We start from the raw sequence: 17,696 nt of genomic DNA, 5'->3' as shown, positions 1-17,696 counted from the left end.
TAATGACTGATAATTGTTTCTATCTTCTAATACATACACACATATATATTTATGTATATGTATACATGTTATATGTTACATGTATATGTATACATGTTATATGTTACATGTACATGTATATTATTTTCCAAATTTTGACTAAAACTTTCTAATTCTATATCTCTTTTATTCTGGCTTCCAACTAAGCCTCTGACTTCTGAAGATCTGTTTTATACTATAAAATAATCTTATTTGTAACCATTTTAAGCTGAAGTATAACCTATTGGAAATGTAAAAATTTTTTAGATTTTAGTATTTTTCCCTCTGTTACTCTTAATTTATAGTTTATATCTAGAGTTGTACGTGACTAGTTTATCAATTTGAATGTATATTTTTCTTGAATTAATATGCTCTCTTTAAAAGATTTCTTGAAAAGTTTAAGAAATTAATATCTATTGAAGTTACATGGTTTAACCTATATTTAAAGATGAATAAGGGAATGAAAATCAGTTATTTCCATTTGACCTTTTTATTTGTGCCCACTAGAGATTATGAAATTTTTGTTTGATAAAAAGTAATATGCACTTTAAAAATAGTGTCATTTTCTATAGATCTGTTCATTGTGTGCAAGTACAGGTCTCTGCTTTTGTTTTTTAAAGTGACAAGAGCTATAATACTTTTGAAACACGATATTTTTGGTATGTTAATGATCTTTTTTGAGAACAAGAATTTTTTTATGATTAAGAGCCATAAATTAAAACCACGATCCTAAAGTTATCACAGACCTTGAGATTGGCTCCCTTGTAACCTCTAAAATCCTTAGTCATCTCTGAAGGTCTCACATTCTTTACCCTCCTCTTCTCTCTACTTTCCACACAGAGAAACTCTAAAGTATTATCTTTAATTGGTGTTTGTTAAGAGAGAAGTCTTATCAGAAGCCCCAGGGAAGAACCACCCTACTTCTTGAGAGCCAGTCTTTTAACTTAACAGAGAGGTTCTCCTTCTTCAATTCTGACCTTACTGCTTTTGCTTGGTTTTCTTGATTCTTGAATGCACTGTTCTGTCTGAACATTTTTAGGTACTACTGTGGCTCTCTAACCAGTACTGTCCTAAAAGAAAGACTTGACTGAATCTACTACCAACAAATAGAAATTCTAAATTACTTTTTTTTACTTTATCGATATAGCAAGCTCATAGAATATTTAAAAAGAGCCTCTTTTTGTAATGTTTGTCCAATGAGAAAAGTTTTTTGATAAATGTCACATGTGGAACAGTGTAACATGATTGAGGGGAAGAAGAATCAGATAATATAATTACCTTTGGAAAATTTTAATACTGTTAATTGAACTTGTAGTATGAAACCTCTACAAATGTTTAAGCCAAAGGCAATCTCTATTGTATGTAAATACCTAGCTTCTGTTTTTAATTCCATATTTCATAGCAAAATTCAGATATGATCATTCTAAATTTACATTTTAAAACTAAATCTAGTAAGTTGATATTTAACAAACATTCCTTAATATGATAATTGCTAACATGTTTGGGAGGAAGAATCTCTGATACCTGAAGAAAGTTATACCTTCTTTTCTCAGATTAATGCAGATGTGTACATATATGATATTTTGCATAAAACTCCAGATTGTCTCAGAGCTCTTCAAGTTAAATCCTTGAGCTCCCTAAAAGTCAGAAACTCTCCCTGCTGCATAGGAAATGAGTATTTTCAGAAAGATATGGGTGGATTATAATTTACTAAGAACATGTCAATGTGTCAATCAAGAACTATCCACAGTGGTTGGCCTACACATTCTTTGTCAGAAGGCCTACATTTCTATGGAAAGGAACTTAATCCATAAATGTATTCCATAAAATCAGAAAATATGGGATATATTTTAAAAGCCTTTGAATAAGGTAGCTGAGTATTGCCCTTGGGAACTGCTCTCTCCGACTACCTTCAGGACTATGTCTAGGTAAATAGATGTATATCTCCAGATATATAGCAACACCTAGGATCATTTTTAAATTAAATTTTCATATCACTATTTCCTTAATATTTTTCTTTTCATATAACTAGTCATTAGTATGCAGATCTCTCTCTGGAAAGAAGTTCTTTTGAGCCAGGAGTAGTTAAGGGGCCTGCTGAGAGGACCGTTTGAAATTTTGACTGAGTGTACATGTCCCATGGGTTACTTGGAAAACAAGGGTTACTTGTTTAGGTGGTTGTCTAATTAAAAGCAAAACTCAAGAAAATACTGCTAGACATCTTCTCCAGCCCCATCTTTTATGTCATTATGAATAATTTGAATTGTGTTTTATTTTGTCTGTATCTATTAATATAATAGAAATATTTGAATGGGAACTGTTTAATGAATATACCAATTGTGTCAATTAGTTTAAAAATCTTGATTAAATAAGCTGAAGTCAGCCTTTTATGAGCAAATACAAGTCACTTTATGTTTAGGGTGGTATTCTAGAAGAGTCAGTTCTAGAGGAAGTGTGTTTTCCTCAACGCTCACAGGTACACTTCTTACTCTCAATCCATTCATATTGAAAATGATGAGTAGTGACTGATGAAGCACAAATCAGCCAAACTCTGTTGGTTGTTATGGTTTGATATCGAGGTGTTTCACTGTATGCTTTGGTTCTTACTCATTTCCAGGAATCACTCTGCATGATGAACCTGTCGATTGGGCGGCAGCAGGCGATCATGTTAGTCTTACTTTGGTTGGGATGGATATCATCAAAATCAAGTGAGTGAGAAAATGAGTTTAAGCAACCATTGTCTTCATATAGGACCTCACCTCTAAACATATGTATTTTGCAACCTACTAGTTCCATTTTGAATTTCATTTGACCAAAAATAGACACCTATGGAAATGTAAGCAAACTTACTTAAAATTTGAATTAATACATGTCAGCACACATACTTGGCATGTGCTTTGAATGAAAGCTCTAATGTATAAAAATGATGTAAGGTTAATAATGGTTTAAAGTCATGCTTTAGCTCAGAAGAGAATATTTAGAAAAAGTCCCTAATTTACTTAATTGTTTTACTTTCCTTATAAATGTTTTTGAGGTCTTTCTATTTGATGTAAATTTGTCCCCCAATTACCTTTCCTCTTTTTTTGTTGTTCTTACAGTGTTGGCTGCATATTTTGTGGCCCCAAAGTACCCATTAAAGCTTGCACTCGTTTCAGAGCCCGAATCCTCATCTTTAATATTGAAATTCCTATCACTAAAGGATTTCCTGTAAGTTCCAAAATGTTTTATTATTCCTGTTTTTATAAATTCAAAGTAACTTTATCCTAAAAGTGGTAACTTTCTTTACAAGTGGTGATACTATATTTTTTTCAATTAACATCTTATTACTGTAATCCAGAAAAACTTATAATTAGAAAGTTGTTTTTATTTTGTTTTTTTATTTTGATCTTTGAGCCTGAGGACTTTTTAAAAGGCATTGAGAAGATATTTAATAATAAATAGGATACAAAGTAATGATAATAAAATTTATCCAGGGAAAAATGATAGACATATTTTCACTGTGTTCTAAAGTTTACCTAAGTTTTTTAGGTTGAATCATTCTAGGTTTCCATTTTGTTTAATATGTCGATTTGCAGTTTTTCTGATAATAAAAGTAATAGATTGCTTAGAAAATTTTGGAAAACATAAAAATATGGAAAATAAAAATGCCATATACTTGCATAATCCATAGATATATATCTTTACATGTCAGTGTGTTTTTATGTGAGCATATTATCCACCCGGTATGTGTACATACTGGTATGTATTGGGTGTATTCTGGGGATCCTAGACATATAGTAAACTTCAGTTGTGCTGAAGCAACACATTCAGACCCTGCATGTTGTAAGGTTGGTTTGCCAGCATCATTTGAACATATACATTTTATGGGAAGAGGGAGATTTTATACAATAATGTTACTTATCCTGAAAAGCTGTTACTTGTGAATAGTCTGGATTTTTTGTTTTATGTGTAATTGTTTTGAGATATTTGGGACCGTACTCTTATAGTTTTTGTACCTTGCTTTTGTCATGTGACAGATGACCGTTTTTCCCATTAGACTTTTTTTCCAATTAGCTCATATAGTACAGATTCTGCATGACAATAAATGTTTCTCAGTGATGTTTCTACCATTTGATGCATCTTTGAAATAAAAGTAAGACTTTTTAAAGTTAGTGATAGTGGTTTAGAGGTTGGCAATACATTTATTCTGATACACCTATATTTGAGATAACCTGTACTTTATAATTCTTTGTAATTATTTCTATATTAATTTGATCATGTAAAATTATATTTTAAGGTGCTATTTAGGTACTTTACTTACATAATTATATTCCGTTTCTTCCATACACTAAAAAAGAAAAGCTTCTTTTAAAAAAATTGCTATAATTGAAGATACTTAAATATTCAGAATTCATGTATTGATCATCAAGTAACAACAAGTTAATTGTTGTGAGCGAATGGAACTCATTCATAGAAAGCAGTATGTCCTATGGGGCAAAGGAGAGGTTGGTTACTGCATGTTTTTACTCATGCAGTAATAATAGCAGTAATAATATTTGCCAATGGAGAGGTAGAGAGGTCAAGAGGTCAGAAGTGACTTTGAATAGTAATACTGTCTCCCTGACTACTGTAGTTTCTTAAAAATAAGCACGAATTGCAAGTTTTTCACTGTTGCTTTAGGAGATTCTGCCAGCATATATTGATTCAGAAATACCAGGATCAAATTTGTTTCAGAAAAAAATGGCCATATTTTGTCAGTCTACTCCCTATGGGAGAAAAACTTCAAAAAAATTTTTTTAAGCTAACAAAGGTTTCCTAAGCTATTAAAATTTTACTAATTAGGGACTAATGCCATAATACTACATAAATATATTTAAATTTCCCCTATGTGTATGGGAGACTATTTCAGTAGCTTTTGGGTACAAGTAACTTTTTCCTTTGTTTTTTATTTATTTGTCAATTTTCTTTTTACTTCTTTTTACCAACTAGTGGTTTTTGATTACATGGATAAATTGTATAATGGTGAAATCTAAGATTTTAGTGCACCCATCACCCAAGTAGTGTACATTGTATCCAAGATGTAGTTTCTTATCCCTCACTCCCTTCAAGCCCTACCTGCTACTGAGTCTCCAGTGTCCCCTATACTGTTCTGTAGGTCTTTGTGTACCCATAGCTTAGCTCCCACTTTTAAGTAAGCACATATGCTATTTGGTTTTTCATTCCTGAGTTACTTCACTTAGAATAATATCCTCCAGCTCTATCCAAGTTGCTGCAAAACACACAATCTCTACCCTTTGTTTGGCTGAGTAATATTCCATGGTGCACATATACGTTTTCTCTATCCACTCATTGGTTGATGGGCACTTAGGTTGGTTCCACATTCTTGCAACTGTAAATTGTGCTGTGGTAAACATGCCTTCAGGTATCTTTTTGATATAATGACTTATTTTCCTTTGGGTAGATACCCAGTAGTGAGACTGCTGGATCAAATGGTAGATCTACTTTTAGTTCTTTGAGAAATCTCTATTCTGTTTTCCTCAGAGGCTGTACCAATCCACATTCCTACCAGCAGTGCACAAGTGTTTCCTTCTTCATCGCATACATGGCAACATCTATTGTTTTTTGACTTTTTAATAATGGCCATTCTGGCTGGAGTAAGGTGGTATCCCATTGTGGCTTTGATTTGTACTTCCTCGATGATTAATGATGTTGAGCGTTTTTGCATATGTTTCTTGGCCATTTGTATGTCTTCTTTTGAGAAGTGTCTGCTCATGTCACTTGCCCATTTCCTGATGGAATTGTTTGTTTTTTTTTTCTTGCTGATTTGAGTCTTTTGTAGATTCTGGATACTAGTCCTGTCAGATGCATAGTTTGCAAATATTTTCTTTCATTCTGTGGATTGTCTGTTTACTATGTTCAGGATTTCTTTGCTGTGCACTAGCTCTTTAGCTTAATTAGGTCTTATCTATTTATTTTTATTTCCGTTGAATCTGCTTTTGGGGTCTTAGTCATAAATTCTTTACCTAGGCCAATGTCCAGAAGAACCTCTCCCAGGTTTTCGTCCAGAATTTCCATGGTTTCAGTTCCTAGATCCAAGTCCCTCTTGAGTTGACTCTTGCATGTGATGAGAGATAGGAATCCGGTTTTCATTCTTCCATATGTAGCTATCCAGTTTTCCCAGCACCATCCATTGAACAGGGTGTCCTTTCCCCAATTTATGTTTTTGCATGCCTTGTCAAAGATCAGTTGGTTGTTAAGTATTTGGCTTTGTTTCTGGGTTCCCTATTCTGTTCCATTGGTCTATGAATCTACCTTTATACCAATATCATGCTATTTTGGTTATTATAGCCTGTAGTATAATTTGAAGTAGGGTAATGTGATGCCTCCAGATGTGCTCTTTTTGTTTAGGATTGCTTTGGCTAATTGCGCCCTTTTTTGGTTCTATATGAATTTTATGATTGTGTTTTCTAATCTTGTGGAAAATGATGTTAGTATTTTGACAGGAATTGCACAAATCTGTAGATTGCTTTGGGCAATGTGGTCTCTTCCATGATATTGATTCTTCTAATTCATGAGCATGGGATGTATCTCTGTTCATTTGTCATCCATGATTTCTCTCAGCAGTGTTTTTTAGTTCTTGTAAGAGATCTTTCACCTCCTTGGCTAAGTACATTCCTAGGTGGGTTGGTTGGTTGGTTTTGTAGCTATTGTAAAGGATTAAGTTCTTGTTCTTGATTTGATTCTCAGCTTGATCGTTGTTGGTGCTACTGATTTGTGTACATTGATTTTGTAACCTGAGACTTTACTGAATTCATTTATCAAATCTAGGTGTTGTTTGGGAGGAGTCTTTACGATCTTCTAGGTATGTAATTATATCATTGGCAAACAGAGATAGTTTGACTTACTCTTTTCCAATTTGGATGCCCTTTATTTCTTTCTCTTGCCTAATTGCTCTGGCTAGGACTTCCTGTACTGTGTTTAATAGGAGTGATGAGAGTGAACATCCTTGTCTTGTTTCAGTTCTTAAGGGGAATGCTTTCAACTTTTCCCCATTTAGTATGATGTTGGCTGTGGGTTTGTCATATGTGGCTTTCATTATTTTAAGGTATGTTTCCTCTTTGCCTAATTTATTGAAGGTTTTATCATTAAGGGATCCTGGATTTTATCTAGTGCTTTTTCTGCATCTATTGAGATGATTGTCTGTTTTTTTTTTTTTGCTTTTAATTGTTTCAGTGGTGAATCACATTTATTGACTTGCATATGCTGAACCATTCCTGCATCCTTGGGAGGAAACCTCCTTGATCATGATAAAATATCTTTTGGATATGCTGTTGGATTTGGTTTGCTAGTATTTTGTTAGGGATTTTTGCATCTATGTTTTTCAGGGGTGTTGGTCTGTAGCTTTCTTTTTTTGTTATGTCCTTTCCTGGTTTTGTTATCAGGGTGATCATACTGGCTTTATGGAATGAGTTAGAGAAGATTCTCTCTTTCTCAGTCTTTTAATAGTTTCAGTAGGAGTGGTATTATTTCTTTGAATGTCTGGTAGAATTTGGCTGTGGATACATCTGGCCTTGGGCTTTTTTGTTGTTATTGGCAATTTTTTTTATTACTGATTTATTCTCACTGCTTGATGTTGGTCTGTTTATGATTTCTTATTTCTTCCTGATTCAAGCTTAGAGGGTTGTATGTTTCCAGGATTTATCCATTTCTTCTAGATTTTCTAGTTTATGTGCACGGGGGTGTTTATAGTAGTCTAAAATGATCTTTTGTATTTCTGTGGTGTTGTTTATAATGTCTCCATTTTCATTTTGAATTGAGCTTATTTGAATCTTCTCTCTTGTTACTCTGTATTTTTTAAGAGGAAATAATAGAAGAATGGATTAGACTTTAAGTGAATTTATATTTGATTCTTATTATTTTATATATATGTGCGTGTATATATATATATATAGATAGGTAGATAGATAGATAGATAGATAGATAAAACATAGAATTTACCATTTTTAAGTGTACAATCAGTGGCATTAAGTACCTCCACAATGTTGTGCAGTCATTACTACTATTCATTTTTTTTTTTTTTCTTGAGATGGAGTCTTGCTTTGGGGTCCAGGCTAGAGTGCAGTGGTGCAGTCTTGGCTCACTGCAACCTCCGCCTCCTGGGCTCAAGCAATTCTCCTGCCTCAGCCTCCCGGAACTGCCTCAGCCTCCCGAGTAGCTGGGACTACAGGTGTGCGCCACCACGCCTGTCTAATTTTTTTTATTTTTAGTGGAGACGGGGTTTCACCATGTTGGCCAGGCTGGTCCTGAACTCCTGACCTCAGGTGATCCACCCACCTTGGCCTCCCAAAGTGCTGGAATTATAGGCGTTGAGCCACTGCGCCCGGCCAGTCATCACTACTATTCATCTGCAGAACTTCTTCAACATCCCAAACTGAAAATCTGTACCCATTACACAGTATCTTCCCATTATTCCCTCTTGGTATCCCCTGATAACCATTCTTCTACTTACTTTCTCTGTGAATTTGCCTGTTCTGGGTTCCTTATGTAAGTGGAATCATACAATATTTGTCCTTTTGTGTCTGGCTTATTTCACTTAGCAAATTGTTTTCATGGTTTGTCCATGTTGTAGTATGTATCAGAATTTCATCCCTTTTAAGCCTGAATAACATTCCATTGCATATATATACCACCTTTTAAAAATCCATTTATCTGTTGATGCACATTTGGGTTATTTCCATCTTTTGGCCATTACGAATAACGCTTCTGTGAACACAGGTGTACAAGTATCTATTGAGATTCCTGCTTTCCATTCTTTTGGGCATATGCCTAGGAGTGGAATTGCTAGATCATATGGTAATTCTATGTTTAACTTTTTGAGGAACTGCTAAACCATTTTCCATAGGGGCTTTACCATTTTACATTCCCACCAGCAGTGCATAAGGGTTCTATTTTCTCTACTTTCTTGTCAACACATTAAATAACAAGTTTTCTAGGAGTGGGGTGTGGGAGAGGGATTTTTAAAATATAATAGGCAAACTAATAGTTAAGTGGTGTCTCATGGTGGTTTTGATTTGCATTTCTCTAATTAGATGCTGAACATCTTTTCATGTGCTTATTGGCCATTTGTATATCTTTGAGAAATGTCTTAAATCCTTTGTGCATTTTGAATTAGGTTGTGTTGTTATTAATAAAGTTCTTGATATCATCCCTTATTACATACATGATTTGCAGATATTTTCTCCTATTCTCTAGGCTGCCTTTTCATTTTCTTGATAGTGTCCCTTGCTGCACAAAAGTTTTTAATTTGGTTGAAGTACAGTTTATTTTTTCCTTTGTTGCCTATGTTTTTGGTGTATTATCCAAGAAATCATTGCCAAATCTAATGTCATAAAGCTTTTGTGCTATGTTCTCTTCTAAGAGTTTTGTTGTTTTTGCTTTTATACTTAGGTCTTTGATCCATTTTCAGTTAATTTTTGTACATATGTAAGGTAGAGCTTCATTGTTTTGCATATGGATTTCCAATTTTCCCAGCACCATGAGTTGAAAAGACTGTTCTTTCCCTATTGAATGGTCCTGGTACCCTTGTTGAAAACCAATTCACTATGTATTTGTTAATATTTTTAAAATACAGGTTATCTAGAAAATTAAGGAAAACAATTTATTTGGCCACCTAACAGATTATGTAGCCCATTTGAGTTTATAAAACATTAGATAATTGATTCTCATAACCCTACATGAAGAATAGAATCTCAGCCTTTACCTGAAACCCTTTAGGCCAATGGTTTTAGAATTCAGAAATGTTAGAACTTTAGAAAGGTACATAATGCATGTAAGTTACATAACAGAAGGGAACAACACTCTCAAATCAAAATATTAATGTTTCTGCACCAGAACTTATTAACACTAACTAAGATAAATAAGATCTATACATTGCCTCACTTCAAGTCTGGTTTTGCACTTAAGTGGGCTTGTTACAGACTTAGGAAAAAACTTCAGACTTTCAGTCTTTGGGCACTTGGGAATTGCAGGCAAGTGATTGTGGACCTTTATTAGTATGGTTCCCATTTACAGATAAGGAATTGAACCCTCCGAGAGGTTGTGCTATATAAATAATAAGTGATTAAGCCAGGACTCCTTATTCATTTCCTTTTCTCTGAAATCCAGTACTTTTTTTTCCTATTACACTATGCTGCACATTGCTTTGAATTGTAGATGACTTTGGTTATATATAATATGAATTAAAATGTTGAGATAGTGTACAGTCACTTCTCTCTGTTATTTTCGTGTGATAATTTGTTTGAGCTACTATTTGCAAGATACTGAGGAGATAAAAAGACATATAAGACCTAACTTCATGCTGCCACAACCCATCCTTTGTCCACCCTGATTTTACCTGGAATCCACACATAGCTCACCAAGGGTAGAAAGAACTTAATTAGGTTTGTATGCTTCTGTTCTTTCCAATTTGGCTATGGAGACTGGTTCCAGTTCCTTAGTCACACCTTGGCTAAGCGAAGTGAATCCTACTTGTTTACCTAAGTTTTTGTTACAAAAGAAATGTTTCTTAGATATTTAGACTTATATTTATGTTATATTGGTACTGATTAAGACCTGAATCCTTTGAATGCATACATGTGTTTCTCACCACTTTACCATGCACTGTGGCAAGTTTTTCACCCCCAATAGTCAGTTTTTAATTCTTTTGGAATCTTTCCAGTTCTGACTCCTCAAGTGCCGTTGAAAAATAAAACCACTTTTGTCTTTTTGGAGTAATGCAGGCTCAGCTGTGCCCTTTTTCTTTTTTAATTGAATGAGTTGGTTTAGAAAGTTTCCAAAGTCTAAGATTGTGCATCTACAGCCCCCCTTGCATTTCTGTTTTTTGAATGTGCAAACTATTTTGGCTAGGAAATTCCAGAGTAGAAGTGCCAATGTTTCTACAAACAGCATTAAATGGTACTTATAAACCAATGAAACTTTCATAGCTCTGATATGTCCTGGGCATTGATCTTTCCAATATCTTCAAACTATAGACATATTACACACTTAATGCTTATTGCACACTTATTATTTGAGTGAGGATAGTCAATCTGCCTTTGTTCTGGTTTGGATTAGGGTGTATCCAAACCTTAGCTTCATCTTCATAAAGTGAAAGTTTCCATTTATATGATTTCTATAGGCCTCCTTGTAAACTCAAGTGGGAAGAGCTTTGAATTTGTAGTTTCAACTGACATAAGCCTAAAATTCAGCTCTACACACAGCATCATAGCCACATTAAATTGCTTAACCTTTTTGATTTTAATTTTCCTTACATATAAAACATGGAAATAATAGCTAATATATAAGGCCATCAGTTAACTGAATGCTTGCCATGTGCCAGGCACCACTTTAAAATAACATCTGATTTTCCTCATTTCAGTGATAAGGAACCAGAGGCTGGGGATTTTAGGGGTGGGAGATTGTTAAAGAAATTGCCCTAGGCCAGGCGCAATGGGTCATGCCTGTAATCCCAGCACTTTGGGAGGCCGAGGCAGGCGGATCACCTGAGGTCAGGAGTTCGAGACCAGCCTGGCCAAGACTGTGAGATCCTGTCTCTACTAAAAGTACAAAAACTAGCTGGGCATGGTGGCATGCACCTGTAATCCCAGCTGCTCTAAGGGCTGAGGCAGGCGAATTGCCCGAACCTGGGAGGTGGAGGTTGCAGTGAGCTGAGATCCCACCACTGCACTCCAGCCTGGGCAGCAGAGCAAGACTTCGCTTCCAAAAAAAAAAAAGAAAAATAACTTGCCCCAAAGTTCACACAGCTAGAGGTAATTTGAACCCAGGTCTGTCTGACTTCAGGGCCTACTAAGCTGCTGCATAAATTAAATAGTGCATATAAATTATAAATCATATCATACAATGCTTGTACCCAGTATAGTTAAAAATGTTGTTTTCCTTCCTCTTTACCTCTATATTTATTATAATATTTTATTCTTATTCAACAATGAATACATTAATTACTGTGAATATGATATTATCCCCTTCTCTAATTTGTATGAGACAATTCATATTGGTTGAACATCTACCATGGCAGGCACTGTGTCTGATCCTATTTAATTTTCATCACAACGGTATAAAAGCCTACTTATTTTACACTTGAGGAAACTGAGGTACAGACAGAAGAGAAAGAGTTGAGATTCAATCCCAGGTTCTTTCTCTACTACTACTAATAATAAAAATGACAACAACAATATTTGTTCTAAATGACGAATTCTCTTACTTAATCTTTACAACAACCGTAAGATGTTGTTATCCTCCATCTTTACAGAGGAAAAAGCTGACAGGTTATGCACTGAACTAAAGTTGATGCAGTAATTGGTGGGGTAGAAATTTGAAATGCCTCTCATGACTTTTTTCCCCTTGGTGAGTTAAGTAACCACCTGATTAGAGTGGTGGGACTTAGAGGAAGCAACTGGAGATCCTGAAAGACTCCAAGCAGTAGCGCTGAATTGAAGATAAATAAGTGTAAGTGCCAAAAGAAAAGGCCAGAGATGCTATGGTAGCAGATTTTTAGTGTTATAATTTTTTGTTTTAGGTGCTGTTACACTACCAAACTGTCAGTGAACCCGCCGTTATTAAACGATTGATTAGTGTCTTAAACAAAAGCACGGGTGAAGTCACAAAGAAAAAGCCTAAGTGAGTGTTTTAATGCAGAAATGATAAACAAGCAATTTAAGCCAATTTTTTAAAGATTAACTCATTTGTGTAGTATTTCTCTTTGTGGTAAGTGAAACCCATTTTTACTTGTTCCGGAAATTATTTTTTTCAAGGACTAGATTAAAACAAACATAAAAACAAGCAAGTATTTAAGCTCTTGTTTAGATATGAATGCTAGATATAATTTCTGTTATGTGTGGTGGTGGAGGACATGAATTATAAATAAATGTAAATATAAACTTATATATGTATGTACATTTCAAGCCATAGATACTGATGATGTGAAAATAAGGGCATTTTTAAAAATATGTCTAGACACCGGTTCCAAATTTCTACTGCGTGTTTAACTTTCTTGTCACCTCCTTAATAAGATCATTCCCTATGCTAAGCTAAGAAGAAAATAATCTACACACTCTGTAAGTGCCTGCTTTTTTCCCATCTGGAAAGGTTTTTTTTTTTTTTTTTTGCTCAAAGTCCACCTGGAGCCTTAAGTTGAGGTGATCAGCATCCTGTTGGGCCTGCTGATTAGCATTAATGTCCAGGTCTAGGTGTGACACTTCCCCTTTGGCTACGACAAGATTGGGATTTTTTAAGTACTTCCTCAGAAACTAAGTACGTAAATAAAAACAAAATAGAAGACTAGAGATGAATGTTACAAAATAGATTTCTTGGCCAGGCACAGTGGCTCATGCCTGTAATCCTAGCACTTTGGGAGGCCAAGGTGGGTGGATCACCTGAGGTCTGGAGTTCGAGACCAGCTTGGCCAACATGGTGAAACCCCCGTCTCTACTAAAAATACAAAAATTAGCTGGGTGTGGTGGCTCACATCTGTAATCCCAGCTACTCAGGAGGCGGAGGCAGGAGAATCCCTTGAACCCAGTGAGTGGAGGTTGCAGTGAGCAGTGATCACGCCACTGTACTCCAGCCTGGGTGACAGAGTGAAACTCCCTCTCAAAAAAAAAAAAAAGATTTCTTACCCAAATCCAAGTTAAGGCTAATTGCAGTTTGGCTTGGCTGCTTTAGCTTTGGGGTTTTCCTTCCAACTTCTTTTCCAATAACATCCCAAATCCCCTTTTTTCTGTCCTTGGTGTTCATCATCTTTTACATCTGCAGAAGAGGCCAAACGTGGTTAGTGGGTTAATAGGCTGACTGCAAGTGGAAGAGAAAATCTCACATTGCTCTAGACCCTTGCCTGTTTCTCCGTTAGGAGGAAGGGCTACTTTACCTCTCTCCTAAAGGTAGATCTTTATATTTAACCTGAGTCTTTAGCTTCTGGCGTGAGTGTTTGCCATAATGTTCTGAGAAACACGACATAACTATGACTAACCTTTCTTGAGGACCACTATTTTTTAGGCTGTATTGTGAATGCTTTCACATGATGTATATTCTTAGCAATCCTGTGAAGCATCTAGCAAGTGACACAAAGCTCAAGTGGTAGAGGCAGGATTCTAACCTAGTCAATTGGTTTACATAAATTATATTCTTTTGTTCAGGAGCCAGGTTGTTTGACCCAGACAATTGATACAGAATTTTCAGTCTGAAATTGGCTCATCATATATAATCCTGAGTCTTCCCCTCCATGCTCCTGCTACAAAATCCTAGCTCACTGATGGTAGAGTTTAACGTATTCTCGTGTTTGTGTTCCCCGTCACCTTATTTGTGGCTTTATCCTTTTATTTTGCACAACCGTTTGGCCTTTCCCTTTCATTCCTGTTCAGGCACGTTGTAGGCTCTTGATTGCTTTATGCAGAATGGAATTTAATATTCTAGAAACTAAATTAGGAACAAGCCATGTATGTATTAGATGCTCTCCTTCCTAAGGAATGAACTTAAGCCTGAAATTGTCCAAAACCAATATTTGGAATTTTTGGTGTATTTTTTTAGAACCTTCTTTTAGTCTGTCTGCCTCTGAACTAATCTTTCAAAAGGAGAGTTTATGATTTCTGTCCACTATACTTCTAGAGTACATCAAAATTAAATTAGAAAACAACTCCAAAATGTCCCTTTTTAGGTTCTGCCTCTCTCACTAAGTCTGAGCAGGGCCTAGCCTAGAGATTTTTGTTTACTTATTTTTATGAAACCATTTACAGTCTGGTCCATGCCCTGTCTCCCTTCATATTTTACAAGTATCATATTGTGGAAAAGCTACTTATGTGATTTTTGTCCTGAACTCCTGCTGAGGAACTATTATTCCTGTGTGGGGAAAGAGAGAGATTGCTTGATTGATTGAGGGGAATCTTAGCAACAACAGATTGATTGTCCTCTTTACAGATAACTTCCTAATACCCATTCCATAAATTACAGTTTTACTAGGAAAGACATAGGACATTATATTCCTCTTGGCCAATACTTTTTTATAGAAATAAGCATTAGTATAACTTTCTTTATTAGATAATTGAACTCACTTTCTTGAGGGAATGAAAGAAAAAGCATTTCTTTCATGACGAGGGGCCTTAAGCATTTTAGGCTATAGTGGTCCCGTAAGGGATAGAGTTATATTTGGAAGATTGGTAAAAATGAACTACCTAATGTTTCTTAAATCTAGAATTACTCCTCATTTCTTTCAACTAAAGCAGAAAGTCCAAAGACATATATTTTCATTCAAAAAAATATTTTTCTTGTTTTTGAAAGACTCAGTTGATATGTTGGTTAAATGTGAACTATTTGTTTTTCAAGTTGTTATTATTACATTTACTCACCTCTATCACATATTCATTTGTTCTTTTTTTTTCTTAATAGGTTTTTGACTAAAGGCCAGAATGCATTGGTAGAGCTACAGACACAAAGACCAATAGCTCTTGAGCTATATAAAGACTTTAAAGAGCTGGGGAGGTTCATGCTACGTTACGGTGGTTCTACAATAGCTGCTGGTGTTGTCACTGAGGTATTTTATTTTAAAGTGACTCATTATACATCCATAGTTATGATGCCTTTTCTTTTTTACCTTTTAGGAATGAAAGAGAAAGCATTGATGAGGAGAAGCCTTACGCATTTTAGGTTGTAGTGGTCCTTTAAGGGATAGAGTTATATTTGGAAGATTGGTAAAATCTTCAGTGAGATTTTATGCCTTAAAGGAAACACAGTTATGCTACTAGAACAAGAAATTAGAATTTATATTAAATTCTAATTGCTGGAGAAAATAGCCAGAAACGAACCAGAAAATTTCAGTGATTTAATTTCTTCTACACTATCATAATTAATATGAATCTTATGAATATTGTATTTTAAAGGTACTTCATTACCCCGCATGATTGTTTTCTGCCTAAAACTAGTTCATTTAATTGGATATAACATAAACTTTAAGTTGCATCAAAAGTGAGTTACACATATCATGAAAAATCTTTAAGTTGCTGAAGCACCAAGAAACTCTATATACATAATTTAAGTAAAATACATATGGAAGGCGGTGTGGGGTGGAGGTGAAGAGAACAGCTTTCAGAGTTACACTGCCCATTCGTGTTCTTGCTCCACCAGCTTTTAGCGGCATGAATGCATTTCTCCTTCAATTTACCTCCTTCAGTATAAAAATAGGATAATAGAATCTACCTCCTAGAGTTGTGTTGAAATGAAATGATAACGTGCAAAGCACTCGGCACAGTAGTCGGCACATACAAAGCATCCAATATTAGTAGCTGATATCATCGTTGTCATCAACATCACATGTAATCTATCAAGGCATTCTTTCTAAAAGAGCATTCTAAAAATAAGATAGAGTTGTTTGTGGAGAATAATGGAGAGATTATAGTAAATTGCAGAAATAGCACGACTGGGAAAGGAAGAAAGTTGCAGGACAAAGAGAAAGATTTTCTCTTGATATAATAATTCTTTCACTGTAATTTTCCCTTTGTTGTTCTTATAATGTGATTGATTAAATTATAGCAAATATCTTTTTTTTTTTGTTTTAACAGATAAAAGAATGATGGGTCAGAATTTCTACCATGTTTCCGGATCCAGTGAAATAGCTAACCTCTGTTTCAAGAATCCAGTTATTAGGTCAAAGGAACAATGTGCAGTTGGTATTTTTTTAGATGAGAGAGAAAAATTAAAGCTAAAATTAGCTGCAAAGAAGTATTAATAATCACCTCTGCAAAAATTCTAAGTTGCCAACTGGCAAAGAAAGGCTAATGTTAAAAACAACTTTGCCTTTGAAATGTTAGTAAATGGATTTACTTTGCTGAGATTTATGGCAAGTGTCAAAAATAGTATCCGAAGATACTGAATCATCATGAAATGAACTCTGCTTCTGGCCAAAGCACAATGTATTTGCAGTTTTCTCTTTTGATTCAATTATACTGCACATGTTTTAAGGAAAAGTAACTTAATTGGGTTTTTCAGGCAGTTAATATTTGACCTAAGCTTTTTTTTTTTTTTTTTCTTCAGTTAACGCTAAGAAAAGATTTGGGGAAGGTTATAATAAAGGTATTTTTTTTTTTTTTTTTTTTTTTTTGAGACGGAGTCTCGCTCTGTCGCCCAGGCTGGAGTGCAGTGGCGCCCTCTCGGCTCACTGCAAGCTCCGCCTCCCGGGTTCACGCCATTCTCCTGCCTCAGCCTCTCCGAGTAGCTGGGACTACAGGCGCCCGCCACTACGCCCGGCTAATTTTTTTGTTTTTTTTTTTTTAGTAGAGATGGGGTTTCACCGTGGTCTCGATCTCCTGACCTCGTGATCCGCCCGCCTCGGCCTCCCAAAGTGCTGGGATTACAAGCGTGAGCCACCGCGCCCGGCCTATAATAAAGGTATTTTGTGGTGACCACAAGAATGTCCCTCCCCAAACAGGTAAACTTGTGAAAGTTTAATTTGGAATTAGTGGAAGCTGTTCCTTTGAAAGCCAAGATATTATTTAAGTTGTAAAGCCAGCTAATAAAATGCCTTAGTTTGAGCATAATACAAACTGTGTTTTGTTCTTTAGACATTCATGAGATCCTCTAGACATTTATGATATTCTCTGCCACTAACACTAAATATGATTTAGGGGTTTTGTGGGATCTTTTTCACCTAAGAGTTT

General features: G+C 35.3%; 1 protein-coding gene across 7 annotated transcripts in view; it reads left to right on the top strand.

The window, feature by feature from the left end:
* The window catches only part of HBS1L (HBS1 like translational GTPase), a 94,441-nt gene extending 76,859 nt beyond the window's left edge, over nt 1–17,582 (top strand). For 6 of the 7 annotated variants that reach the window (XM_055264651.2, XM_055264679.2, XM_063631283.1 and 3 more), the window contains 5 exons: nt 2,636–2,726; nt 3,117–3,225; nt 12,572–12,672; nt 15,433–15,577; nt 16,602–17,582. In XM_055264651.2, coding sequence (XP_055120626.1) covers nt 2,636–2,726; nt 3,117–3,225; nt 12,572–12,672; nt 15,433–15,577; nt 16,602–16,613 — 458 coding nt within the window. In that variant the 3' untranslated portion in view covers nt 16,614–17,582. The remainder of the gene's footprint in view (nt 1–2,635; nt 2,727–3,116; nt 3,226–12,571; nt 12,673–15,432; nt 15,578–16,601) is intronic. The other variant, XR_010118830.1, reaches the window with a different exon arrangement.
* Nucleotides 17,583–17,696: the final 114 nt, after the last annotated feature.

Source organism: Symphalangus syndactylus, chromosome 2, assembly GCF_028878055.3.
Source record: "Symphalangus syndactylus isolate Jambi chromosome 2, NHGRI_mSymSyn1-v2.1_pri, whole genome shotgun sequence".
NCBI classification, from domain to species: Eukaryota; Metazoa; Chordata; class Mammalia; order Primates; family Hylobatidae; genus Symphalangus; species Symphalangus syndactylus.
The sequence above is the reverse complement of the archived record's forward strand: the minus strand, read 5'-3'. Positions and strand labels throughout refer to the sequence as shown.